General features: G+C 37.8%; 1 protein-coding gene and 1 long non-coding RNA gene across 7 annotated transcripts; one reads left to right on the top strand and one right to left on the bottom strand.

Annotated features, from left to right (window-relative positions):
- Nucleotides 1-238: 238 nt before the first annotated feature.
- On the top strand, nucleotides 239-16,097 carry MANSC4 (MANSC domain containing 4; the record flags this gene model as incomplete). 4 transcript variants are annotated; one of them, XM_084527630.1, is made up of 5 exons in its annotated part: nucleotides 6,572-6,708; nucleotides 8,831-9,843; nucleotides 11,517-11,597; nucleotides 14,488-14,622; nucleotides 15,409-16,097. In XM_084527630.1, the coding sequence occupies exons 2-5, from the start codon at nucleotides 9,546-9,548 to the stop codon at nucleotides 16,095-16,097; spliced, it is 1,203 nt and encodes a 400-aa protein (XP_084383756.1). In that variant the 5' UTR covers nucleotides 6,572-6,708; nucleotides 8,831-9,545. The 4 variants fall into 4 exon arrangements, with proteins under 4 accessions (XP_084383759.1, XP_084383758.1, XP_084383756.1 ...); XM_084527633.1 differs by lacking the exon at nucleotides 11,517-11,597 and having other exon boundaries at nucleotides 239-6,708; nucleotides 9,733-9,843; XM_084527632.1 differs by lacking the exon at nucleotides 11,517-11,597 and having other exon boundaries at nucleotides 241-6,708.
- Nucleotides 6,573-20,112, bottom strand: LOC311440582. Of its 3 annotated transcripts, none has more exons than XR_014695473.1 (8): nucleotides 17,776-20,112; nucleotides 15,898-16,053; nucleotides 15,475-15,626; nucleotides 14,000-14,150; nucleotides 11,332-11,490; nucleotides 9,594-9,746; nucleotides 7,681-7,831; nucleotides 6,573-7,477 (listed from the first exon to the last, which is right to left on the bottom strand). It is a non-coding gene; the product is annotated as an uncharacterized lncRNA (long non-coding RNA). The 3 variants fall into 3 exon arrangements; XR_014695475.1 differs by lacking the exon at nucleotides 7,681-7,831 and having other exon boundaries at nucleotides 6,573-6,841; nucleotides 7,377-7,477; XR_014695474.1 differs by lacking the exon at nucleotides 7,681-7,831.
- Nucleotides 20,113-26,313: the final 6,201 nt, after the last annotated feature.

Here is a 26,313-nt window from a genome sequence, read left to right as displayed (position 1 = left end):
CTCAGATGCTCAGTAACTGCAGCTAGATACTCACTGACTGAGCATCTAGCTGCACGGATAACGTGGCTGTTCTGCAGTTTGCCCAATTATTTTTCTGAAGAATAATAATTCATTTCACATAATGAAAGTGATTTTTTTTTTTTTAACTGATGAAACAGCCAAGGGAGTCTGCCATTGTATGTATTCTTATATGATGATGCTTAACATAGAGGATGGTACAATAAAAAGACTTTAGCAATCTTGCATTTTTATTTTATTTTATTTACTTTTATAAAGACTTACATCACCCCATGCTTTGCTAGATTATAGGAAGTCTTTCCCTTTAACAGTAATGTGACTCAGCTCCAGCTATTGCAGATAGCTTAGCTTTCAGACAACTCCCTGCTTCCTCTGCTCAGAAGGGATTGTTTCCCCTAATTAATAAAACTCTTCAGTTTGTTCTGGGGACAAGGGGTGTTTGTTGTTTCTTTTTTTTTTTCATTTGTTTTAGTAAAAGGTGTTATTTGCTTCTTAGCATTTCCTCTGTGAAATGATCCTCTCTCAATTTTGTTGAACTTCAGCTTCTTAATTCTTGTCTATACAAATGACAGCAATGTCAACCTCAGAGTTGAACAGTCACTCAGAAAAGGTGTTCTTTTCTGCCAACTTCTATAAAAAACATTTGTTGAGGTGGGGTAGATTTCTCTGCATTTCTGTTTTATCACCTCTCTTCACAGCATCTTGCTTTTGAATCCTGTTTTCTGTTTTGAAATCCTTAGAAATAGGACTTCAAATGTTTCCAAAAAGCTCTCTTCAGCAGCTTCAGTCCCTAGCTAGGTCACTATCACCTCTCATTTTTTTCTTTCCTACTAATGAGTTCCACTGTCTGCTTGTTTTGTGTCCCTCTTTCATTCTCACTCAGTATTTCAGTTATTTTCATATACACTTTACTGTATTCTGGTCTTGGTGAAACACTGCATTATTTGGCTCTCCAAGCTTCTTACACCTAGCAGAAACCTGATTCTGACCACTGGCCATTTTTTATCTGCCTCAGGTTCAGCCTGAAAAGATGTCACACACAACAAACAAAGGTTCTACCACTTCTGTAGGACTCTAACCCATATGTCCTGTTTGCACTTTAATTCCCACAGCCAGACGTTTCAAGTAACTGTAATAATTTATACTCCAGAAGTAAACAGAGAGCTCATGCTTGTCATGGCCATTAAGCTCCCCTGCTGGAATACAGTATGATTGCCAACACAGTGGTATGATTGCCATCTTTAGACATCTGGTTTGGAAGCTCATGTTTGATGTACTGGTAAGTTAGCTCCTAATTGGTGAGTGATTTTTTCCATGTAGTCAGTTATGATAAGTTCTGTTCCCTCAAAGCGTTGACACCACAACCTGGATAGTTAGAATATTTCTGCTGCTGCCTTAGTGCCTTCCTGTGGCCTATGTGCCTGCACCTGCCACACCACCAAGGATTTCAAATCCACCTTCATCACATTTCATGAGGTTTTTAATAGGCGACTAAAAACCGTTTTTCCCAACAGTAAACTTTTGAGAGTACTGACTTGTATAGCTCTCATCAGGAGCTGTCATAAGCACAAGGGGTCAGCAGTACTCTTTGTTGGATGGCCACTTTTGCAGAAAGCTTAAATCTGTTTCTTCATCCAATTGTTTTTACTAGACTGATTGTCAGCTATCTGTACTTTATCCAGGCTTAGGACTGGACAACTGTGTTAAGTCAGAGTATGCTGACAGGGCAGATCCATTGTTCTTTTACTATGCTAATCAGTCTGTATGCTGTGCTTACATTGTACTTACACTGCAAAAACACCAAGGCAAGGACTACCTTTTTGTTCCATATTTGTACAGATAATTTTGTACAGATAATCCCAGTCCACAGCTATACTGCGGTATATGCTAAGATACATATACATTATTATACTGGAGTCAAATAAAAGGTCTTGTGGTTTCACCAGCAGACATCTTAGTTGATCTTACGAGAGTAAGCAATATATTTTCCACAGCTGAAAACGGAAATATCTAGTGCTAGAGCTACTGTGTCAAAATCTGTAGGCAAGACCCATAAAAAAACTTGCACTTTGAAACAAATATGAAAAAAAATCTGCAACTCATTAAGAACATGATGCAGAATGGAAGAACACAAAAACAAGTTTGCATCATGGCAGGTATTAAACAAGTGTGTGTTAAAAGAACATACCCTGAAGAACAAGACATTTACATAGAGAGGAAAACAAAGGTAATGCTCTCAGCTTTTCAGTGCCTAGCTTCTCGATTTGGCTTCTGGAGTGAAATCTTCAAGCCTGTTTTAGATATATTTCAGGTTTCTCTCTATAGTGAAATTATTCTCGTGTGCCAGCAAATGGAACACAGCGGCACCAGAAAACGTCAGTAAGGGCTCTCTCACTCTGGAGTTGAGATAGTCATTTCTGGTTGGGTTAGCCTTCTTCACAGGCTAGACACTTTTTCTTGTACCTAAACTATTCTCTTGTATTTAATGACTAAATTATTTCCAAGGCTGAAAAATGATCACTCTTTTCTTTTAGAAAACTTGGAAATGGAAGAAGCTTTTTTATACAGCAGCCACATTGTAACAGACCATTCAACCATGATAAGGAAAACCTAAGCTTCTGCCCCTTTCTCTGTCTGGGCATGCATTTCTGTAGCCCTTTGCATAGCAAAAGTAAGGAAACAGAGAGGGAGTCAGGAGGAGTTACTGCTGGAGAGGACAGAAGAGGGGAAGAGAAAGGAGAGGAGAGGAGTACTCTTTATGTTGTACATGGCATCTTGGTTATGCTTCCTGACTGGCGTTGCACAGAGCATGTAGGCAAGGAACAGCTAAAAGACTGATTCAAGGCTGCTCTGTGTGCTGAGGCTGAAGCCTGCTTAAACTATATAATCATCTCAAGTATATAACACTGTTTTAACTTAGGAAACTATGGCCATTTGTTTTTCCTCAGTGAACAACTTGATGGCTTAGCATGGCAAGCTGGCTGGGTTTCCAGTTTGATTCCCTGTACAGTCACAAGATGCAGCAAAGTGAGTAACAGAAGTACCAGTGACTGGGAATCAGAATGACAAATGCTTTTCCTGGCAGGAAACCTGATTTACATACACATGAAATACAGCCTGAATTTCTTTGTGGGTCTAACCCAAGATCATACAAAAAAAATATGCAGCAGCAGAGAACCAAACCCTTAAGCACCAGCAGAGTGTCTAAAAGAACACTGCAGTGGTTTTGTATTTGTTTTAGGCAAACCTTCCCTAGATTCAACACAGAGAAACTGGATAATATGTGGGCATCAGTAAGAAACATCAGTCTGACTGTTCTAAGGACCAGACCTCATAGAGGGCAAAAAACAATGGAATTTTTGAATTCCTTTCAGTTGTATTAGACTAAACCGTGAACTGAAACAGAATCGGGATACTTAAAATACACATGCTACTTAATATAAAATATAAAGTGCCACATTCTTCCCTCTGAGATGCCAGGGAATTGTACTGTTCTGCCAAGGGACTGTGTATTGGGTAATAGTGGAATTACTCAAGAGAGGAATTAGTCTTTTGGAAACGATTCACTAGCTGCTGCCATTGTTTAGTACTTTCCTTGTCACAGGATACAAAGTAAGCATCTGTGGAACATAGGAAATATTCTGCAGCATTTCAGCATTAAAAATATCAGTGTTCTAAAGGATCTTGGCATTTCTAAGAGCAACTGACTGGAGCATAGTTTTATTTCAACAATCTCTATCATTTGTGAAAGATGAGCTGCTAAACAAAGGTAATTTTTTTTTTAAGAATCATAGCCAAACAAAGCACTTCTTACACAATACCTTTAACAGTGCTATTCAAAAATAAACCACTCCTATTTTTAATAGCACTTATTCCGACTTTATTCCCTATTTTCTGATTATTTTTTCTGCTCTTGATGCGCAATATAATATTTACTGCTTGCAACACAAGTATTTTGTAATACCACAGAAAAAATACTTGAAGTGGTATTTTTGGAATTTATTAACAAATACTTCTCCCCAGTTTAGTCAAATTTAATGAGTGATTAATACTCAAGTGTGTTTCACCAAGCTCTCTTCAGGCAGCAAAGAGGCTGTTACAACTGTCTGTGTGTTAGTGGACATTCCCTGTGGATCACAAGAAAGTTCAGTCACCAGACAGCAGAATGGAGGCATGAGTGTGTAGTTACAATGACATTCAGTCTAGTCTGTTTTTTTACATGAGGAATTTCCTTAAAAACTCTCAGGTGAAGTAAGTGTTCCCTGATAAAACTTCAGTGGGGGTCTGGCTGCTGGAGCATCCTGCCTGCTGCTGAATCTCCTGTTCGGAATGTTTGTCCTGCACAAAAGCATTGTGCATGCCCAGGCCAGAATTTTCTTTTGTAGCATTGTCTAGAGGAGAGTAAACTGGGAGCTTTTAAAACAGTGTATATTTTTAAATCCTTGTGCAAACAGGACTGAATATTAGTATGAAATAACTAGGTTAGATAAATGGTATCCCACATGGAAGTTTTTTCACTGAGTATTCAGCTGTATAAAATTCATCACAATATTGAAACTCTAACTCTCTGCCTAGTCTTAACTTCTGTCATAAATCAACATTCATACATTAAAGTGTTTGCTAAACACTGTACCCTGTTGTCATAAATCTCATCTCAAGTTTATACATATGTCAGTAGATTTATATTTGTACAATCTAATCTGTTCAAGCCTTCTGTTACTCTTTGCTTGAATACAAAGACTCCAGCAATCATATATAAGTTTTACCAGAATTAGTTTGAGGCCAAAGTCTGAGAGAATCTTTGGGCCTGCTAGCATCTTTGAAACAATAGTTTGAAAATGTTTTTTTTTCACAATGTCTCAGGAACAGGAACAGTAAAGTTTTACTTCTTTTTACTGTGTCCATGGGTCTGGAAGAAGAATTTTTAATCCAACTGTCTGAAGATATGGAGAAATTCAGATTTATTAAAAATTCAATTTATTGTTCCAAACCAAAATTTTATCACCAATAGCTGTATTTAAGAAAACAATTCTCCCTCTCTCTCAAAAAAAAAAAAAATATAAAATAAAATAAAATAAAATAACACCACAAGAATGTTTTGATTTCAAGGAAATATTAAAGGAGAAAGTGAACAAGTGAACACTATTTCAATAATAGAAAGATTTACTTTGATAAGTGTCATAGCACTTATATTTCATTATTTCATGGTCTACTATTTTAGTATTTTACAACTTTTATACTGTAATAGGGTCACAGTGACATATTCTGGCATTATCAAAACATTTAGGATTAGGTAAAATTGTGATCTAAGACAAATGAGACGAAGATTTCAGCAAAGACATGCAATTTATTCACATAAAGTGCAACAGAGGCACCGAGGTACACTGCCTTCAGCAGACTACTAGTGTTGATGTTACATGGGATTATGCTGCACATGTTTGGTTAAAGAAGCTTATTGATGGTTGTATGAGGACAGACAGGTTCATAACTCATCTGGGAATCTGCAGGCTTTGGTCTTGCTTCTCAGCTGGCAATTGCCAACTTCCAGTTGCTCTGATGGTCAGCCTAAAAGTTGGATGGTTTAAACTAACCTGTTACTAACCTGACTTTAACTGTAGCAGAGAAGTGCTTTATACAGCTGTGGTCTCTTCCCCTTTCTGAGACAGGCTGGATCTGTGTTTAGAAGCAATCATTTTCTGTATACTTCTACATCATCATAGCAGCATCAAGAACTGCTTTGCCACATCTGGGCCACAGGAGTATGTCTCACTTATCTCCTGTAATCTGCTTGGGAAATGGAAGACCCAGACATGATTTCCAACTGTCCTCTCTTGTCTAGTCTGCATTCATATGAGGGACGTATCCGTCTCTGATCATACTGGCTTAACCACGGTTGACAGAACAGGAGACAGAGAAACTTTCAAAGACATGCGCTAGTGTCAGCTGTGAAAGAGCAAGTAACAGCACTGTATTTCATAGCACTTGAAACAGCACGAAGACCTAAAGTCATATAGCCTTCGACTATCCTCTCACCTGCTGACATTCAAAGAGAAGCATGGGACAACAGCAGGTAACCTATGAACAAAACCAAACTATTTGTAGAGTGTAGTTTTAGACAGGGTGACCTGTCTACAGGATCAAACCCTTTACACTTTTAGTCTTTTTCAGGAATACTTTCCTATACCATATAGATCTTCTTTGTGGTCTTTACACATTTCAAGTACTAGAACCACGTATTCCATACAAACTAAATAAAATAACATATATTTGGAACTGTAAGTGGAGAAAGTGTCTGCTTTTGTTTATATTTGGCAAAAAAAGAGTTAATGCCTGATGAATACTTTGCACTAGGAAGTTCTTGGATTGTGCCACTGTCACTGCCAGCCCAGGTGGAAAACTTCAGGTACTATTTCAGTTCATAACAAGAATTGATAAAAAGATCATTCTCTTCCCTTGTGTCAGGTACATTTACATCTCTTTTACTGAAAGATCTGTAAAGACATCCATGTTCTTACAGAAAACAGGCAACTGCCAGTTTGTTTTCCTGGAAGAAATTTGAGACGACCATGAAAAGAATTGCAAATAACATGAAGTGTTGGTTTGATACTGGCCAGAGATTCCATATTAACAGCAAAAGTCTCTTGATCCCTCCTTGTGGGGCACATGGAACAGTTGGTCACTGGATTGCAGGTAAGATTTATATATTTCCTTCTTGCAAAATTTTTATCATTTAAAACTTCAGCATTAAATTATACATATGTATCTGCCATACAAGAATCAAAGTGGGCAAGTTGGCAAATTATGGACAAGCTGGCAGAAGACCCTGAAATTTAAGCAAAAACTTTTAATCTTTAAAGAAAACTGCTTAAAGCAGTCATTTACTTATTTCAATCTCTTTATATTTCTTTAAACAAAAAGTTTCCCTGCAGCTGTTCCTGGTCTCATAATTTATTCAGAAACAGAGAAGAGAGAAATAATTACAAGTAATGAAAAAGAAAAAAGGCTGCTTGGTTGAAGCAGACAGCAGAAAAACAGAATAAACATGCAAAGGTACTGAGAAAGATCAGCAGCATGCCTATTGGCAAGTAGAGGCAAACTAAAAACAGATTTAAAATATGCATTGTAAACACACAGATCTGTAAAGAACGTGACTGGTTACCAAAGCTCAGTCTTGTAAAAACATACTTAAACATGAGGAGTAACCTCACTTACTATGTTTGGCGATTGCCTTAGTGGCAGCAATAGGTATTTGAAAATTTGTTACTTTATTCAAAACGTGATGTCAGAGAAAGACTTACTGAACAATCTGAAAGATGCTTTGATACTCAAGCATGTTTACATCCAGTGTTGCACTTTACCTAAATAAATCCTTACTGAAACTGAAGAAATCATCTGGTGTTTCAGGTCTATCTAATTGAAGTAAGCCATGGGGCTTGTCCTTGACTTTATTTTTTTCTTCCTAGAAAGGAAGAAACAAACGTATTTGTTATATACAAATTTGCAAGGCACCAAACATATAAGAACAGATGAATTGAGACAGTGTAATCTTTAAGTAACCACAAACACAAGCCATTACTGTTAAAGCTACCTATTACATCTAATTTTTTGTTCATGCAAGTAATCTAATTTATTTCAGTGGACTAAAGACATGTTTAGTTTTACCTATTGAAAATGCTTGTTTTGTATGAGTTTATTCATTTCGTTCCACGTTTTCCCAAATTACTCAGAATCTTCTAGATTTTTTTTATGTTGAAGAAATGTGAAGAGTTGGAGTGATGAAAGCAATCAGGAATCAACATTTCTGTACACCAGTCTTACAAAACAAAATAGATACAGAATTCATATTAAATGCTAGAGGTGAAGCTACAGCATATCTTTCAAAACTATGTGGTCCATATTAAATGGTATCTTGGAATATTAGGAAAACTGAAAAAAAAATATTTCAGAAAAGCACAGTCAGGAATGCTCATGTCAATGGCAGATAAATGCCTAAAAACATCTCTGTGCATATTTACATATTTAAAATATAACACTTAAAATTTTAAATAGCAACATTCAGGCAGAGATGAAAACAAAATAAAGCACATCAGACTATAAAAAAAAAAGAAACAAAAGAGTAACACACAAATATCACGAGTTAGTTTTCAAGACAAAGGCTTAAATAATTGCCCACACAAGCTCTTTCTTACAGTTTAATTCACCTCTCACAACAGACATTCAGTCTGGATAAAAACAGACATTAAAATATATATTATAATCATGGCCAGTAGTTTCACTGAACAAAGAAATGCCTTGATCTTGCTATTACACCAATAGGAATTAACCTATGCTGAGCTCCATTACCTTCTAAGGAGCTCTTTTAGGAATAAAATTGTGTAAATGTTGCCTCATTTTCAAAATGGGGGCCTTGTTTTGCAAAACAAATACTAGCTATAGTGCTTAAAGCATTGAAATATCTTTACAGCCCCCATCGAAGTCACAGATCTACACTTTATATGGAATTGGAGAAATTACTAATTGTGAAGACAAAAAAATCTTGTCTAAAACATTGTTATATATTCCATGCACAATCTTTATTGCGGACTTTTTTCTACTTAATTCCCTCAGCCTCTCTGCACAGTCCATTGAGTGTATGAGCTCGTGTATTGTAATATTTTAGATCCTTTCTGCATGCTATCCTGCATACAGGTGTGGGAATCAGAGATCAGATGCATCCTTTTAAGAAACAAAACACTTGGGAGTTTCAGGTTTCAGACCAGGTGCTTGAAAATTTGCCTTCCTATATGCCAACAGTACTTTCTTTCTTGCACAGGCTTCATCCAACTTCAGTATAAGCATAAAAATCCATACAGACCGTTCGATATTTTTGGATTTATGGAAGATTAAGAGCAGGCTTTTGATTAGCTATCTAGTCTGAAGACAACTGTAGGTTGTAGCTTTCTCCAGTCATATTCATCTGTTGCTAACACAGTGGGGAAGGGGAACAAATTTCCGCCTCTGGCAGGCTGATAAAATTAGATACTTCAGTTTGTTAATCAAGAAGGAAACTATATTTGCAACCACTAGATAATTCAAAAAGTATTAAGAAATTAAATCAAGCTGCTTCTTCTGTATTGAGTGTAGTACTGAGCTTGAACAAAGTGGCAGACCCACCTGCTCTCAAGTGACTGGACTTGCATACTTTCTGAGCTGAAGTGAAACAATACGCTGTGCTTATCGTTATTCACCACATACTAAGGTTGTCTGCATGGTCTGGTGTTAGAAGGATAAAAGACACAAACTTGAGATCACACAAGCAAGCTCTCTAAATGACTAAAAGCAGCATGTACCTGCTGTCTCTCAAAAACTGCTTCTGAATAATGTAGAGAACAAAATAACTATTTTAATCATAAGTAGCTCATAAAATGGCTGCTTCCTTCTAGCAGTTGCACAAATAACATCATGAGAATTGTTTGGAAAAAACATCCCTTAGTTCATTTCCCTGGCAAAATTGGCAGTATCCTCACCACTACAGAGACTGTCTTAAAATGCCAGTCCAAAATTTAGTGCATCCGTGGAGGAGAAAGCGTGCTCACCAAGCCAATTACATTGAGGAGATGGTCCTTCTGGTGGCAATATCAGAAGTGCTGTTGGTTCTGGATTTGGTGGTGGAATCAGACTGTCTCTGCACACCCACTACGTTTTACAAAAACTGCTGGATCCGACGCTTCCCAGGTCTTCTGATTGACCTGCAGGAATCACAGAAAAGGGGAGCCCAGGTGCTGAAGATTTATGCAGAAGTCTCATCCCAACAGTGCAGCAGAAACTGCTGTCTTCAGAGGAATGGTGAGTGTTTATTACCAAGATTGCAGCATACATTAAAATCTGTATCATGACACACGAGGAAAAACATTTTGGGTAATTTTTATACAAACATCCTTTTGTTTGAAGAAGAAATAATGCCTCCCAAAAAAGAAAAATATACATGTATATGTAGTTTTTGAGACAGGAAAACAGAGGCACATCTTAACTGTCCTCCCATCTTCAGTCCCATAGAAAGGACTTTGATAATCTGGTATTTGTGGAAGACCACACTAGCACCACATGAAAACCTTAGAGTCTGCTTTAAAATTTTAGACCTCTGTTGCCGAACTTGTGAGTAATACTAACATTAAAACAATTCTTTAATATCCATCTCCACCTACTCCTGTATGGAAAATTCTATACAGTGGTACAAAGTGACACAGATTACAACAGGACTCTTCTTCATTAGATGAGAAAAAAAAGAGGGAAGGCACAATTTGGCCTTCTCCAAAATACAAGAATATTAATTTTCTTTGAGAGCACTCTCTTGTTCTGTGCTTATGCTATATTTGTGGTCCAACCCACATATAGTGTTAATATGAGCAATAAAGCTTTGACGTAGTATTTATTCAGCTAGCAACCTCTCTTCCCTAGTCTTATAAAGACTCAGAATAAAAATGAGAAAATTTCATTCCTTATCTTAAATCCAAGACTATACTTTTACTGTATCACACTGCTCTGGTACTCTCTAGCAGTGTATTTTAGGGGTGTATGTGATGTGTGTGCCTGTGGTGTCTAACTTAACCAAAAAACTCACAAGGCTCAAAAGGTTTTTGGATAGAGATGACGGAAGTAAACTACCAGTTACTAAATAAAGAAAATATAAATTTTGATGACAGTTTGAATTATACACACAGTTACAACCCTGAAAACTTGACACCAAGACAACTAACATAAGTGTCATCTGCATTCCTGTGAAGTGTCAACTTCAGTTTAAACATTGTGAGTAAAGAGCAATTATAGGCATTTTAGTAATGTTTTACCTATTTGGACAATAAATTTTTGGTCATAAAACTCAAGACTAGATAGCTAATGAAGGTAAGTAATGGTAATTTGGAGCTTTGTTTTTATAGTTTTACACAGTCAAGTGCAGATTTGTTACAATCTTACCTAAAATACAGAGACGTTAGATGACATTTCAAAGATATGCTGTTATATCAGATTGTGGTTTCCATACAGTCCGGAAGAAATAAATGTAGTCTACCACAGACACTATTACTAATAAATGTCCTAATTAAGATTTCAAGAAAGTTTGGTATGAAAATTATCTTTTCTGGATTCTTAGTAATAGTACAGTTACTGAAAGCTAATCTTAAAAGATAAAAAGAAATTCTGAAATTATTTTAAATCAGAAGCAACCTATTTAATTGCTTAACTCCTCAAAATATCTTACAGCATGCTTTTGAAGTATTTTTCCTGACCAGAGAGCTATCCTTCCCTACCAAAACATAGGCTTGTGACTTTTCTTACCTGATTCTATGCAGTAAAATCCATCACACATCCCCAAAAGAAGATATGCACAGAAGCCAATTTCTTCAGAGGAGATTTTTTTTTTCTGCTATTTAATGGTATTTTCTTAAAGTTTGCAAAGTAACCACTGAGATGAAAAATATTTAGAATTGTGTTGTGCTGAAAATAGAAAATTTTATTGACAGTAGAACTTTGCACAAACTTGGAAGACAGAAACATTTTTGAACATTCCACTCCTCCCTTCAAACAAGTCCACATATTTTCAGGTATTTTCTACATTCTTAAATAAGAATTTATCCTTGCTCTGTATCAACAAAACTGAATAGTGTTCATGTATCATACTGAGAAACAAACATAAAATATACAATTAGCACAAAACCTCTATTCTTTAACAAAATCTAGGACATTGTGTTATCAAGTGTGAAGGCAACAGTATGTGCTGAGACAAAAGCGAAGAACAGTTTTCTCTTGGAAGAAAAATCATCACTGTGAGCACACATGAGAAAAATGTTGATTTAAAAACAATAACAATATTCATATGACATTACTAGTGTTTTCAGAGTCTTTAAAAATCTTTCAGTAAAGGATATCATAGAAAAACAACTATTACTTAGATATTTCATAGAAATATTCAAAGGCCTTTGTCTTTTAAACTGTTATCTTATGCTAAAATTGAAGCAAGATGTTTATTCATGCCTAGAACTATCTAGAACTATTTTTATATATATATATATATATATATATATTTATTAAAAACAGTTACTGGATTTTAAGTTATCTTATTCATGGAAGCCAATGATTTTTATATATGACCTTCAGAAATGCCCAAAGCTCTCAGGAAATATATCAAAATTTACTGGCTAAACTGTAATGCTTCCTGAACATTACAAAATGCTTGTAATCTTTTAAAGAAAGATGTAAATCAGTTGGTATAGAACAGAGTTTTGTACAGTCCCTGTAAGATTATCATTGTCTCTCTGACAAGTTATGTTCTTCTATTGTTTTAATAATCATAGACTTCTTTGTACCAGTTTTACTTTTATAAAAGTCTACTCTAAGCTCAACTGGAATTTTCATAACTGGAAACTGATTAAACCTAAGTAAAGTTAGAAAGTGGTATCGGTTAAAGAAAAAATGCTGATTAAATCCTTTGATTTAGATTTGATGCCAAATCCTATCCTTACTTGCTATTCATTATAGTTTATAATCCCAGTTTTACTTGTAAGTATCACTATTTTTGTTTCAGATACACAGATAACTTAGATCTTTGTATGTGAGTAGCTAAAAAACACAATGCTATATAAATTTGGTAACAGCACTTCTAGTATGCTTTTTTCATTCTATAAAGTTACCGAATTTGCATTGTTCAGACAGATTATGTTTTCAATGTACTTTTTAAATTGCATGATATACATATTTTGAAAACTATGCTTTTCTCTTAGGTCAGACATGTTCATTATGAAGGAAAAACGTTTTCTATTTGTATGTTTGCAGTGTTATTTTATGATGCAGTATTTAGAATATTAAGTGAAAAATTACAATAAATACAGAAAAGATAGTAAGGGTAGACATACTGCATATTCTTCCTTTTTCTTATTTGTTGATAAATTAGGGTAACTTCCTTTAGTTACACATAACATTGAAAGAGCTGCGTTATTTTTTTAATTATTTGTTGCATAAGAATTAGATTACTTTCTTTACTTACAAATACCAGGCATGTTTGGAATAAATACCTAAGTAAATGGAAAACATTTTTAAAGCCAGGTAGTTTCCTAGCAGTTTATGTAAAATAAAGCTTTTTCATTACTGTTAAATGAATATCCTGCAACTAGAATATTTTTCAAATTTATATACATAAATATTTTAGAATTGCTTACTTGAAGCCCTATTAATTCACATTTTTCACATTATTTACAATTCACATTAATTACTTCAGCCCTATAAATTCACATTTTCTAAACAGTCACACTATCTAATACAGATAAGCATCTTAAGATACTTCATATACAAATTGTCCCATTCAGGTAAAAGGAATACTACAATTTTCTGAAGCACAAAGCCTGGAGAGGCAGGTATCAGAAAATTCTCCATAGCTTTGTAAATAATCTACAGTATTTTCTGCTGTTGAATGTGTCTCCTGTCCCATTAATACTTTTTCTAATTGCAGGTAGCCATATATGAAGTACAGGTGGGAAGGCTACATTCAAACTAAGCAAAACAAGCCCACAAAACTTCATACGACTAAACCAAAACCTTACATTGATCCTACTTTAAGCACACTGATATAAAATAAAATCATCTTTTGACTTGGTATTTTGTATTTGACTGTGACACCATAAGTATTTAAACATATGGATGAGCACGTGACATAAATTTTTCAAAAGTATCTAATGAATCTGACTTCTGAAGCCCTATTTTCTTGCTTACAGATATCTAAAACCACTAGGATTCAAACATCTATATACTTTTGAAAATTGGTCTTCAGTAACAATTTGTTCAGGCATTTTGTCATTATTACTTTAGCCTTGATTCCTCAGGTGGGAAGACAGAAATGAACCTCCAAATATAAATGAAGAATTGTCTAAACTAGTATATTCACAGAAATACAACAGCCCAAAGGCAAAATGGAAAGGACTGGAAACTAGGAAAAAGGTTGGATGCCACTTACATATTGTACATCAGGATTGGCCATCTGATGGTTTTCTGGGTGAAAGGATGGTTGCTGTCCAGTTTTTAAATAGACAGGTATCCATTACACAAGAGCAAACACTTCAAAGTTGCCTTCCTTGATAGATTTACTTTTAGAAATGGCCCACTCACTGCAACAGAGATATAAAGGAAAGAATACACAAGTAAGAGGACTACAGGCTACAGCATATGGTTTTCTTTAATCAGAGGTTCATTTAGAATTCAGGAGGCTATTCTATTTGTCTTCTCCAGACATGAAATAAGAATATAGTTACAAGTAGTTATGCTTTTCTGACTGGGTGTTTAAGTAGTTTGCATGACAATGAGAGAACCACAGATTTACAGTACTAAAAAATACTGATCAGCTGCTCAGTATTAATGCACTTTTGATGTTAAATAATGTAATAACATGCAAAATACAATGGTCATTATGCTGATAAATTCAGCTTTATTCCTTTTGTGTTATAGTCTCCTGCAACCTAGCAGTGTTCTACCATGGAGCTACTCATGAGAATATGAATTGCTTGCACATGACTTGCCCATCACTGGAAAGTTGTATAATAAAGGCTAGAATCAACGTTGTTTTGTACAACATCACAACAGGTAATCAAGCTTTACATATATAGTCTGAAAACAAAGCAACTATAAGAAACGTTAAAATTATACCATGTCATTTGCTTTGCTAAAAGATCTGCTGTAACACACAATGATAAAAACGTGTAAGACACCTTTTCCTTTTTCATAATGTATCTACTTCTGGGAATACTCCTCCACTTTCTTCCATTCAGTGTTTGAGAAAGGACCTTTACTGTTTTCAAGATTCACGGTCTGAGTATCTAATGAATACTTTATTAAGGGAAAATACCATGCAAGATCTGACAGACAGAGAGGCGAGGCTGTTGCTGCTCCAAACACTAGCAAGGTTGAAAATGTGTTCCCATCAGGCATACCCATACAGACCACATGTATACACATATGCACAGCTAGACACACAAGTAGCATAGAGAGACACACAAATCAGACACAAAGGCAGCACGAAGAGCCTCATCCTCTTTGTGGCTGCACAGGATGGAGATCTGCTAGTGAGAATATATATTTATCCATACATATTTATAAACGTATATACATATAATGTATGTGTGTTTATGTATATATATATGTATATATAAAATGCACATAGCCAAGGTGAATCCCTCCAGCAAGTGGGCTCAGACACTCATTTTGACCAGTAGCTGCCACTGGATCCCAGTCTACCCTATGCTGGCACCTGGACACCTGACCCCCCAGGGGCGCAACCACCCTCCAGTTCCTGGTACAGATTGACTGACTCTTCTCTCGTATGCAGATGAACTTTTATCACATAAACTAATAATGTTTATGATTTAACAGGGATTGATCCTGATCTTCTTATTTTTGAAAAAGCAACATCCAAAGAGCTACATATGCACTCCTCACCTAATAAATATGAAAGACAAAACAGCACAAAGACCACTGAGTGGGAAAGATGCCAGCATGGTAATGTCACGTCAAGTTCTCTTCTGCTCCTAGCTCCATCTTCTACCACTGGCCATGGCTTAACAGCAAACACTTACACTTCCAGTACAAACCTGATGGTTGAAAAAAATAAAGTTATCACATATTCCAAGGCAGAAACATCTCCTCTGGATGACCATTTGGCTAAGAGGACTTATACAACTTCAGTAAGCACTAGGTCAACTACTAGCTCAGACAAAAGAACTGTACGCTCAACTTTGATATCTAAATCTGCAGAGGTGTTATCCCACATGCCCACTCCTCCTCGTCTGAACAGCAGCAAGCAACACTTAAATGAAACCAAAGGCTACAGTGGTAGGAATTATACTTCAGACAATGAGGTACCTGCTTGGGATGCTGCAGCTCTGGGTGTCTGGTTGATTCCAGTTGTTCTTTGCTCTTCTCTCATCTTCCTTTGCTGTTGTACTGTCGCTCTTGCAGCAGGGCGTTGCAGAAATAGGAAAGGTCAGTACAATCCCGTAAGGAGAGGAAGAGCAATGTCTAGACGAGTCATAAAATACACTAGAGTCAAAGGTAGTTTGTAAAATGCAGTCACCATTTTTGTTTTGAAACAAATAGCCTTAAAAAAAAAAAAAATGAATAGCACGTGTTGGCCTAATTCTTTTCAGAATCATTTAGTTGTATTTTCATTCTCACCAGATGAAACACAATTTCTTTTTTGGGTAAGAAGTATATAGTCTGCACTTTCAAAGCTGCTTGAGCATATTTTGATTTATAATCTGACCCAGGCTAATACCTGATACAAACTATACACTTTTCCTAACTTAAGAGAGCAGATTCACTACAGTTTTACATATCCTCTCCCTCGACTTTGACCAAACTTAGAAAATTAAGTAAAAATGCAATCAGTAAAACAGACTTAAGTTTTAACAATCATAAAATCATTTAATTCTAATAATCCTTTAATTACCTAAGATCTAGTTGTTTCTATAAAAACTACGTATTCATTTTCTCCCGTTATATTCTAGATTGTTTTTCACTATTTGTCCCTTATACTGGAACAAAACAATTTCACCAGGACTATTTACTTCTTCAAAGAAAAACACCTTGTCGTGGTTTAACCCGACCGGCAGCTAAACACCACGCAGCCGTTCGCTCACCCTCCCCCCTCCCTCTCTGGGACGGGGGAGAGAAATGGAAAGTGAAGCCCGTGAGTTGAGATAAAGACAGTTTAATAAGACAGGAAAAAAAAAAAAAAAACAAAATAATAATAACAATAATAATAATGATGATACAATGGTGATAATACGAAAGTAATAATAGTATGTACAAACAAGTGATGCACAATGCAATTGCTCACCACCCGCTGACCGATGCCCAGCCTAACCCCGAGCAGTCCGGCCCCCTCCCCCCGGCTAGCCACCCCTATATATTATTTAGCATGACGTCAGATGGTATGGAATACCCCTTTGGCTAGTTTGGGTCACCTGTCCTGGGTCTGTCCCCTCCCAGCTCTTACTGCACCCCCCAGCCTGCCCGTTGGCAGGACAGAGCAAAGGCTGAGATGTCCTTGGCTTAGTATAAGCACTGCTCTGCAACAATTAAAGCATCGGGGTGTTATCAGCACTCTTCTCATTCTAAGCCAAAACACAGCATTCCACCAGCTACTAGGAAGAAAATTAATTCTGTGCTAACTGAAACCAGGACACACCTATAAAAAAACTAGTCCCTGAAACTACCGAATTCCATTAACTCATACCAAAACATCTGATTATTCAATTATTTATGCTTTACTTTAACCCCAATCTTCTGATAACAATTATTTCAATGTTTTTCAAGTCCTCCTAGAAGTACCTTTAGACTTTTCCTGTTTTTTTAAGCTTACTTGCTGTGCAGTACATTGCAGATTCATTCTACTATTGGTTAATGCAGGCACAAATACAGCTAAGAATTGTTCATGCATTACAATCAATTTGTATTGCCCTCACTGACTTACTTTTTTGTGCCTAATCACATTTACCATTTACAACATTTGCTTTTTTTTTTTTAATAGGGACATTCAATGTACATTGCACATAAATATACAAAAGGTTTTGAAAGGTCTAGAAGTTAGCATTATAATTAAAAATAAATACATATTTTAAAAAAAGAAAAAAACACATTTGTTTCTTTATCCTTTATACATGCTTCATAAAAGTGCCCCTTCTGAATATAAATCAACTTATTAGATCAATCAGGTAGCAAGGTATTTCCTCAGCTTACCTTGCTCAGGAAGTTTGCTTAGCATAGCAAACATTTTCAACAGTAACTGGGATTGCTCTTCCTCTTTTAAATTTGTTGATGTCTCAGAGTTTCTCACTTTCTTCACTTGCTGTAAAAAAGTTCCTATTTCCCAGATGAGTTGAAATGTTATAAAAGGAAACAATCCAAAATAAAAATGATTGCCATATGTCTGTATAGAAAGTTATTTCAAAACTAGTACAACAAAGTTTAATGACTATAGTAATGAGGGTAGAAAGCCACATGACTACCTAGTTACAGTTGAGTGGGTTGGTTTCAAAGGAAAAGGCCTAAAATTATATTTTAGTGCACACTGATTAGCACTGTAGTTTAAGAAACTGAAGATTTAAAAAAAGAAACAAAACACCTCGTTTATTTCTTGATTAATCTTGTATGCTAATTTATATGTAATAGGAGAGAGACTGACAGCCAGAACACCTTAAAGGACTGTTTGTTTTGTTTTGCATAATCTGATAAAATACAAAAGCATTTTTTTTTCCATTTTATCTAGAAAAAGTAAAATTAGATACTGTTTGTTTTTAAGGGGAGTTCTGTGGTTATCTTATACAGGCTCTGGCGATACACCTACTGCAAGATTTACTTCAACTTTGATTAAATGACTTTTACCTTCAAATTACACTTTTCTGATTCTTCATGTGGCTGAATCTAGCACATAGTTAAGCTATCACTAAAAGTATTTGTAATGAAACATTCAAATAAGAATGGTAAGACCTCAAGAACTCTTCAGCAGAAGCTTCAGAGGAAGCTGACATTCTTTTCTAGGCTTTTAACACCAAAAAGAAAGAAACTAGAGAAGAACCAAGATACTCTATAATGTATCAAAGAACAAATGTGGTGGTATTGTTAAAGAAGTATGTATTTCTCACATGTTCATCATCTTAAGTAATTTTATTTACTCTGACCCTGCAATGGAAAACTTTCAGGTTTGATTCATTTCATTAAGAAAACAAAGGCACATGCATGTCAGGGGAGGAACTCAGTTCCTCAGCCTGTTGATTACTGGGATGTGTGTTATTTTTCACCACAACTTACACTGGAAATGGTGATATGCACCAAGACTACCAGTATGATCTTTTTTTTAGACTAGAAGCTGCAGACCATGTGCTTCAGGATTCTCTTAGCTCTAACAGCCACGTTCTGCTCAAGTAAATTTCTGAAGGAAAAGTTCATGGCTCAGTGAAGCACCTTTGTGTTAAAGAAACAAGCAGGCATAACCGATTAATATTTACAGAGCCTTAATGAGAAGATGAAAAGTTCTCTAAATTTGTATTTAGATTTCTACCACATTTATCATTCAGGTGTACATCGTGGCAATTTGAATAAATACATTAAATAAACTGATGAACCACATGCTCCAAATCTCATTTCACTTAGTACTAATGAAAAGCACAGTTTACCATAGGATTCTCCCACACCTCACCCAGCACTGTCAAACCATTTTGCACTGAAAATGCTTTAAAAATAGGTTTCTCCTCGTTTTTGAAGTCATGTAACCAAGGAAAAAAAATTTAAAAACCAACTTGCATCTAAGATTGCATCTAAGATGTACAGATACATCAAGGGCAGAGTTACATCTAGTTACCTTTCTGCTTGTCTATTCACTACCAGATGAATTAATATGCAATATAACACATTAATAAGTACTCTTTTATAGGAAACTTTTTGTTTAAAAAGGTCAAAAAAATTACAACAGTGAAGTGTATGTTTGCTGCCAAAAGGATGACTCAGTAATAAACACACTTCAAAGAACATTATGTTTATATAGGATTACGAGATAAAGTGTCTAAACCTAAACTTGAAAAAAAATATATAAGTAAGTAAGTGAACTAGATCTGCACTGTGCAATGACTTTCTTCAGGCTGAATGGAGCTATTAAATTTCTGCTTGTGTTCACACTAGAGGTTCAATAGTTCCCAGCCAAAGAGAAGCCATTACTTCAGAGACTAGGACATTTCAAACTGCCCAAACTTTATTTCCAAGACCTTGCAGCACTGAATTCCAGATATAATTTATCCTGAAAAATCAGTGAACATGCTAAAATTATTGTTATTCTAAAAAATGACATGAAATTATGTAGTGGAGTTCACATGCAAGCAGCTTAGTCCAATTGAAATAATTACATTGTTTACCTAAAAATTCCTCCACAACTTCAGTGGAATCAAGTGTTTTACTTTTCTTAGTTTAGAGTCTTGCTAAGTATAGTAGTTATAATAATTCATTTGCTAAGAATACTAGTTATCTTCAATTAAAGAGGGATATACGATTTGTTTTGTTTCATACTTTTTATTTGAATGCCAATTTTTTTCCCTTTTCCAGGTTTCAAAGAAAGTATACACCTCTTTCCATCTGCTCCACATAATAAATAAGATATGCAGAACTGTTTGCATTGTAATACAGTGTCCTTTATTCATTAATTTATCATACTGAAAATAATGTATTTTGGATGTAACACAGTATTTAATCATACATGGAAGACAGAAGACTCTGAAATCCATACCACACGTTTAAAATACATTGCTTACATGGGCCAGACCATTGCATGTCTGACACAACATAGTTCTTGCGGTATCAATAAGGGTTACATTCAAGACAGGAAATACCAGAAGTAAATGTGAACATGAAACATCCCCTCTCCTTTATTACTGTTCTCAGATAAATAGGCAGGAAAAAAGTTATATAAAGCACAGTAGGAGCAGGACCACTTACTAAAGACTAGGAAAATAACATGAAAGTGAGTACATAAATATAAGGTATGAGAGAATGGGCAGAAGGATGTTTTGTTCAGATAGAACACACCTTTTTAGGCTACTGTCCCTTTATCCCTTAGCTCTGTTTCTAGCAACGCTATGCACAAAAACATGGCAAAAGTGTCAACTCCAGTCAGGAGTATAAGTTACTTCTCTGAGGACCATAAGATCATCTGTGGAAGTCACAGACTTTTCATGCATAGCCAGTCATGTTCAGATCTTAGCACTTCATGAAATTCCAAGTAGTTCTAACATCTACCCTCCTGGCTAAATTATAATCGTATCTCTCTATAGACCTTTTTGTCTAATCTAAACAACAGATAATGCTTAGTGTTCTAAAACCCCCTTTTAAAGGGCAAAAGTATGCTAGAATGTAGACAAACAACCTCAAGAGACTATTTAGCAACACTGAACATTTTACTTCACAACTCTTAACACACTGTTTACTAAAGACATCTTACGTCAGTGATTAGTTTCTAGATGCAAAAAGAATAGCCAGAAAACTGACAAAGCAAGTTCTAGTTTGACCAAGCACTAGATCTCAGTCTTTCTTTGGAATGTTTATATGAGAGATAAAAGAAAGGTTAGTCTCCTCAACAGCACCAGTAAAACTATGCATCACAACTCTTCCAGATGGCCAAGAGCTTAATTTGTGTGATTTTTTTTTTTTTTTTTTTTTCCATTGGAGACAGCTCATGTTTTCCTTGCCATAAGAAACTTACTTCTCCAGCTTGTGGGGGCAAGTGTTTGGATGTAAAATGAGACATCTGCTACTTGGAGGTTAGAACAGTGACCGCAGAGAAGCAAATATAGTAGCTCTCCAGCTCAAATTTCAATCTATTATGGACAGGGTTGCCTGAGGTCAGAGCTGTCATGAACTAACGCCATGTTCCTCTTGGCCAGTAAACACCAGTAAAATAATTGCCTATGGAGAGAGTTAATGCCTTTAGATACCGTGTGTGGTTTTCCGTTTCTCATTGCTTCCCAATTTATGTTCTGGGGGGCCTAACTTGCTTCCTTATTTACACGTTAGCTATTGACATTTCTACCTAAAAGTAATGAACCCCCAAGCACTACCTTGCAACAGAAGAATGCACACATACGCATACATTACATGTGTAGAGTGTATATATGTATATATATGATATATACAAATGTATATAATCACAGAATCACAGAATTTCTAGGTTGGAAGAGACCTCAAGATCATCGAGTCCAACCTCTGACCTAACGCTAGCAGTCCCCACTAAACCATATCCCTAATCACAGAATCACAGAATCACAGAATTTTCTAGGTTGGAAGAGACCTCAAGGTCATCGAGTCCAACCTCCAACCTAACGCTAACAGCCCTCCACTAAACCATATCCCTAAGCTCTACATCTAAGCGTCTTTTGAAGACTTCCAGGGATGGTGACTCCACCACTTCCCTGGGCAGCCTGTTCCAATGCCTCACAACCCTTTCTGTAAAGAAGTTCTTCCTAACATCTAACCTAAAACTCCCCTGGCTCAACTTAAGCCCATTCCCTCTCGTCCTGTCACCAGGCACGTGGGAGAACAGACCAAACCCCACCTCACTACAGCCTCCCTTGAGGTACCTATAGAGAGCGATAAGGTCGCCCCTGAGCCTCCTCTTCTCCAGGCTGAACAAGCCCAGCTCCCTCAGCCGCTCCTCGTAGCACTTGTTCTCCAGGCCCCTCACCAGCTTCGTCGCCCTTCTCTGCACCCGCTCAAGCACCTCGATGTCCTTCTTGTAGCGAGGGGCCCAAAACTGAACACAGTACTCAAGGTGTGGCCTCACCTGAGCTGAGTACAGGGGGACGATCACCTCCCTAGCCCTGCTGGTCACACTGTTCCTGATACAAGCCAGGATGCCATTGGCATTCTTGGCCACCTGAGCACACTGCTGGCTCATATTCAGCCGACTATCCACCATCACTCCCAGGTCCTTCCCTGCCTGGCAGCTCTCCAACCATTCCTCTCCCAGTCTGTAGCTCTGCTTGGGGTTATTGCGCCCCAGGTGCAGGACCCGGCACTTGGCCTTGTTGAACTTCATACAGTTGACCTCAGCCCATCGGTGCAGCCTATCCAGATCCTCCTGCAGAGCTTTCCTACCCTCAAGCAGATGGACACACGCACCTAACTTGGTGTCATCTGCAAACTTACTGAGGGTGCACTCAATGCCCTCGTCCAGATCATCGATGAAGATATTAAAGAGGACTGGCCCCAGCACCGAGCCCTGGTGACTGGCCTCCAACTGGACTTGGCTCCATTCACCACGACTCTTTGGGCCCGGCTATCCAGCCAGTTTCTAACCCAACGAAGCGTGCACCAGTCCAAGTCAAGAGCAGCCAGTTTCTTGAGGAGAATGCTGTGGGAGACGGTGTCAAAAGCCTTGCTGAAGTCAAGGTAGACCACATCCACAGCCTTTCCCTCATCCACCCAGCGCGTCACTTTGTCATAGAAGGAGATCAGGTTTGTCAAGCAGGACCTGCCTTTCATAAACCCATGCTGACTAGGCCTGATCACCTGCTTGCCCTGCAAGTGCTGCGTGATGACTCAGGAGGATCTGCTCCGTGAGCTTTCCTGGCACTGAGGTCAAACTGACAGGCCTGTAGTTTCCCGGGTCTGCCCTCCGGCCCTTCTTGTAGATGGGCGTCACATTTGCTAGCCGCCAGTCAACTGGGACCTTCCCCGATCACCAGGACTGCTGATAAATGATGGACAGTGGCTTGGCCAGCTCCTCTGCCAGTTCTCTCAGTACCCTTGGGTGGATCCCATCCGGCCCCATCGACTTGTGCACATCCAAGTGCCGTAGCAGGTCACCAACCAGTTCTTCATGGATAATGAGGGCCACATCCTGCTCCCCATCCCCTTCCACCAGCTCAAGGTACTGAGTATCCAGAGAACATCCGGTATTGCCGCTAAAGACTGAGGCAAAGAAGGCATTGAGCACCTCCGCCTTTTCCTCATCTCTTGTAACTAAGTTTCCCCCCGCATCCAGTAAAGGATGGAGATTCTCCTTAGTCCTCCTTTTTGTGTTGATGTATTTATAGAAACGTTTTTTGTTATCTTTAACGGCAGTAACCTCAGGGTGTGTATCATTACATACACTCTGGGTGATGCATTTACATTATAACATAAAATACATTAATAAAAGACCACTGATAATGATGTATTTACTACTGTACTCTATTACTCTTAACTCTTCACAGCATTTACACTACAATGGAAGTTTCCAGTGTTATACAGGAAAATTAAAGATGTGTAATTTATCTCATAAAAACATGCACTGTATCATCATCAATAAGGTTGGGAGGATTTGCACTGGTGTAGTGGGTTTACGTGCCAAGGTTTTGGTAGCAGGGGGCCAAAGGGGTGGTTTCTGTGAGAAAGATCTAGAAGCTGCCCCGTGTTTGGGAAGGGCCCCATTGTTTTCCAGAGCTGAGCCAATAAGCGATGTTGTTTTGCGCCTCTGTGAGAGCATATTTAAGACAGGGAAAAAAAACGCTGCGCCACACAGCAGCCGGCTGAGTGAAGGGAGTGAGAAACAGCCTTGCAGGTGCCAAGGTCAGTGTAGGAGGAGGGGGAGAGGTGCTCCAGGCGCCAGAGCAGAAGTCCCCTGCGGCCTGTGGTGAGGACCATGGTGAAGCAGGATGTCCCCCTGCAGCCCATGGAGTACCACGGTAGAGCAGGGTTCCATGCTGCAGCCCGTGGAGGAGACCATGGTGGAGCAGGTGGCCCTGCACCGACGGAGGCTGCCGCCTGTGGAAGACCCCTGCCAGAGCAGATTCCGGGCCGGACCTGTAGCCCGTGGAGGGGACACCACACAGGAGCAGGTGACCTGGCAGGAGCTGCTGCCCGTAGGGGAGCCAGATTGGAGCAGTTTTCTCCTGAGGGATGGACCCCATGGTATGGACCCATAACTGGAGCAGTTCTTGAAGAGCTGCTGCCTGTGGGAAGCCCACGCCGGATCAGTTCATCAAGGACTGCATCCCGTGGGTGGGACCCCACAGCACAGGGGACGAGAGTGACCGAGAAGGAGCGGCAGAGAAGAAGTGCTGTAGACTGACCATAACCCCCATTCCCCCGTTCCCCTGCGCCGCTCGCGGGGAGGAGGTGGAAGAGGGTGGATGGGGGGAGAAGGTGCTTTTGGTTTCTTTCCTTTGTTTCTCACTTCTCTAGCTTGTTAGTAATGAGCAATAAATCTTACTATCTTCTTATGCTGAGTCTGTTTTGCCCGTTACAATAATTATTGCGTTATTTTCTCGTCCTTATCTCAACCCTTGAGCCCTTTTCACATACTTTCTCCCCATTCCTCTTTGAGGAGGGGGAGTGAGAGAGCGGCTGTGGTGGAGCTCAGCTGCCCACTCGAGCGGAACTACGACAACTGGATTTAAGATTCCAGTGCTCTAGGTGTTCTACAAAATCACAGCAGATTACTGACACTCTTAAACACCTAAACAATTCTGAGGGAGAAACAGAAAATCAGAAACATGTAAAATGACAGCTCAAAATATCATCCAGCCTACCTGTGATTCAGTCCACTGCACTACAAATCCTGCACTGTAACATAAACCATTAGTTAACACCACAAATTTGCTAACACCACAGATTTAACTTAATTTGATACTTCCTTTGATTTTAGCAGCTTGATTGGGCACTTACAGGGTTATAAAGGTTTTAGTCTTGCTTGTATGTTTCTTAGCAAGAAGAGGAAGCAATAAAGACATTGAAAATTAAGTTTGGAGGTCAACCTCATAGGTTTTTGAGGCCAGCTGGCCAAGCATTCTATAGCCATAGTCATTAAGCCAGATATGACTGGAAAACCAGCATCTATGACTGATTTAATGGCAAGTGTTGGATAGGATTATGGAACACAGTGAATTAGTCTCAATATTGTTCTTACTTAGTAAATACTCAGAATGAGGAAAAAAAATCTATTGCTGGTAGACACTTCGGTGTCCTGGCACTTCGGAGACAGACACCTTCTATCCTGTCTGTATTTCATGGAACACGTAGAACATAAATTCTGCTTGAACACTTTGGAGGGAACTTTCTAGAGTTCCTGGTTATTTTAGATTTTTCATTAATTAGCTGCCACATTAATAAAATACTAATGCAATCAAATGAAAAATCAACTTGCCTTGCTGTTCTGTTTTCTACCATTAAGTCAAACTTATTTTAACTACAACTTTCACAGGCATCTTCCTAAGTCAATTTAAAGCCTATGAAGAACACAGAAAAAAAATGAATTGCCCTCTAAAGCAAGAAAGACTATCAGGTGCCCATATGTTCTGAGTACATAAGGACAGTTTTTATGGAGAAAAGCAAGCTTGTGGGTAATAGATTTCTTAAAATCTCTAAAGGGCACTCACAAGCATCTGGTACAAAACATGTCACTGCAAACAGAAGTTCATTACATATGCTTGCTAGTACACCAGTCTTTATGCAAGCACCGACAAAACTAATTAAGGAAACAATTTTCTCTTGTGTATATACTAGAACCAAATCTCCTCTGGACTAAAGCCAGGTACTTCTCCACCATCCATACCATTCTCTGAGTCAAATTGCAGTTACTTCCTCAATGATTTCGGTTACATGGCTGTTCAAAGAAAGATTAGAAATTACACAGATGTACTATTTCAAATGAGAATTTTGAACACTTTCCCCATTGTTCTTGAATTAAGGAACAACTTGATAGAAGTAGGAACTTTTCCCAACTTCTGATAAAAATGCACATTAGTAAGAATT

This window comes from Aythya ferina, assembly GCF_964211825.1.
Source record: "Aythya ferina genome assembly, chromosome: 1".
NCBI lineage: Eukaryota > Metazoa > Chordata > Aves > Anseriformes > Anatidae > Aythya > Aythya ferina.
Note: the sequence above shows the minus strand (reverse complement) of the source record. Positions and strands in the feature narration are given on the sequence as shown.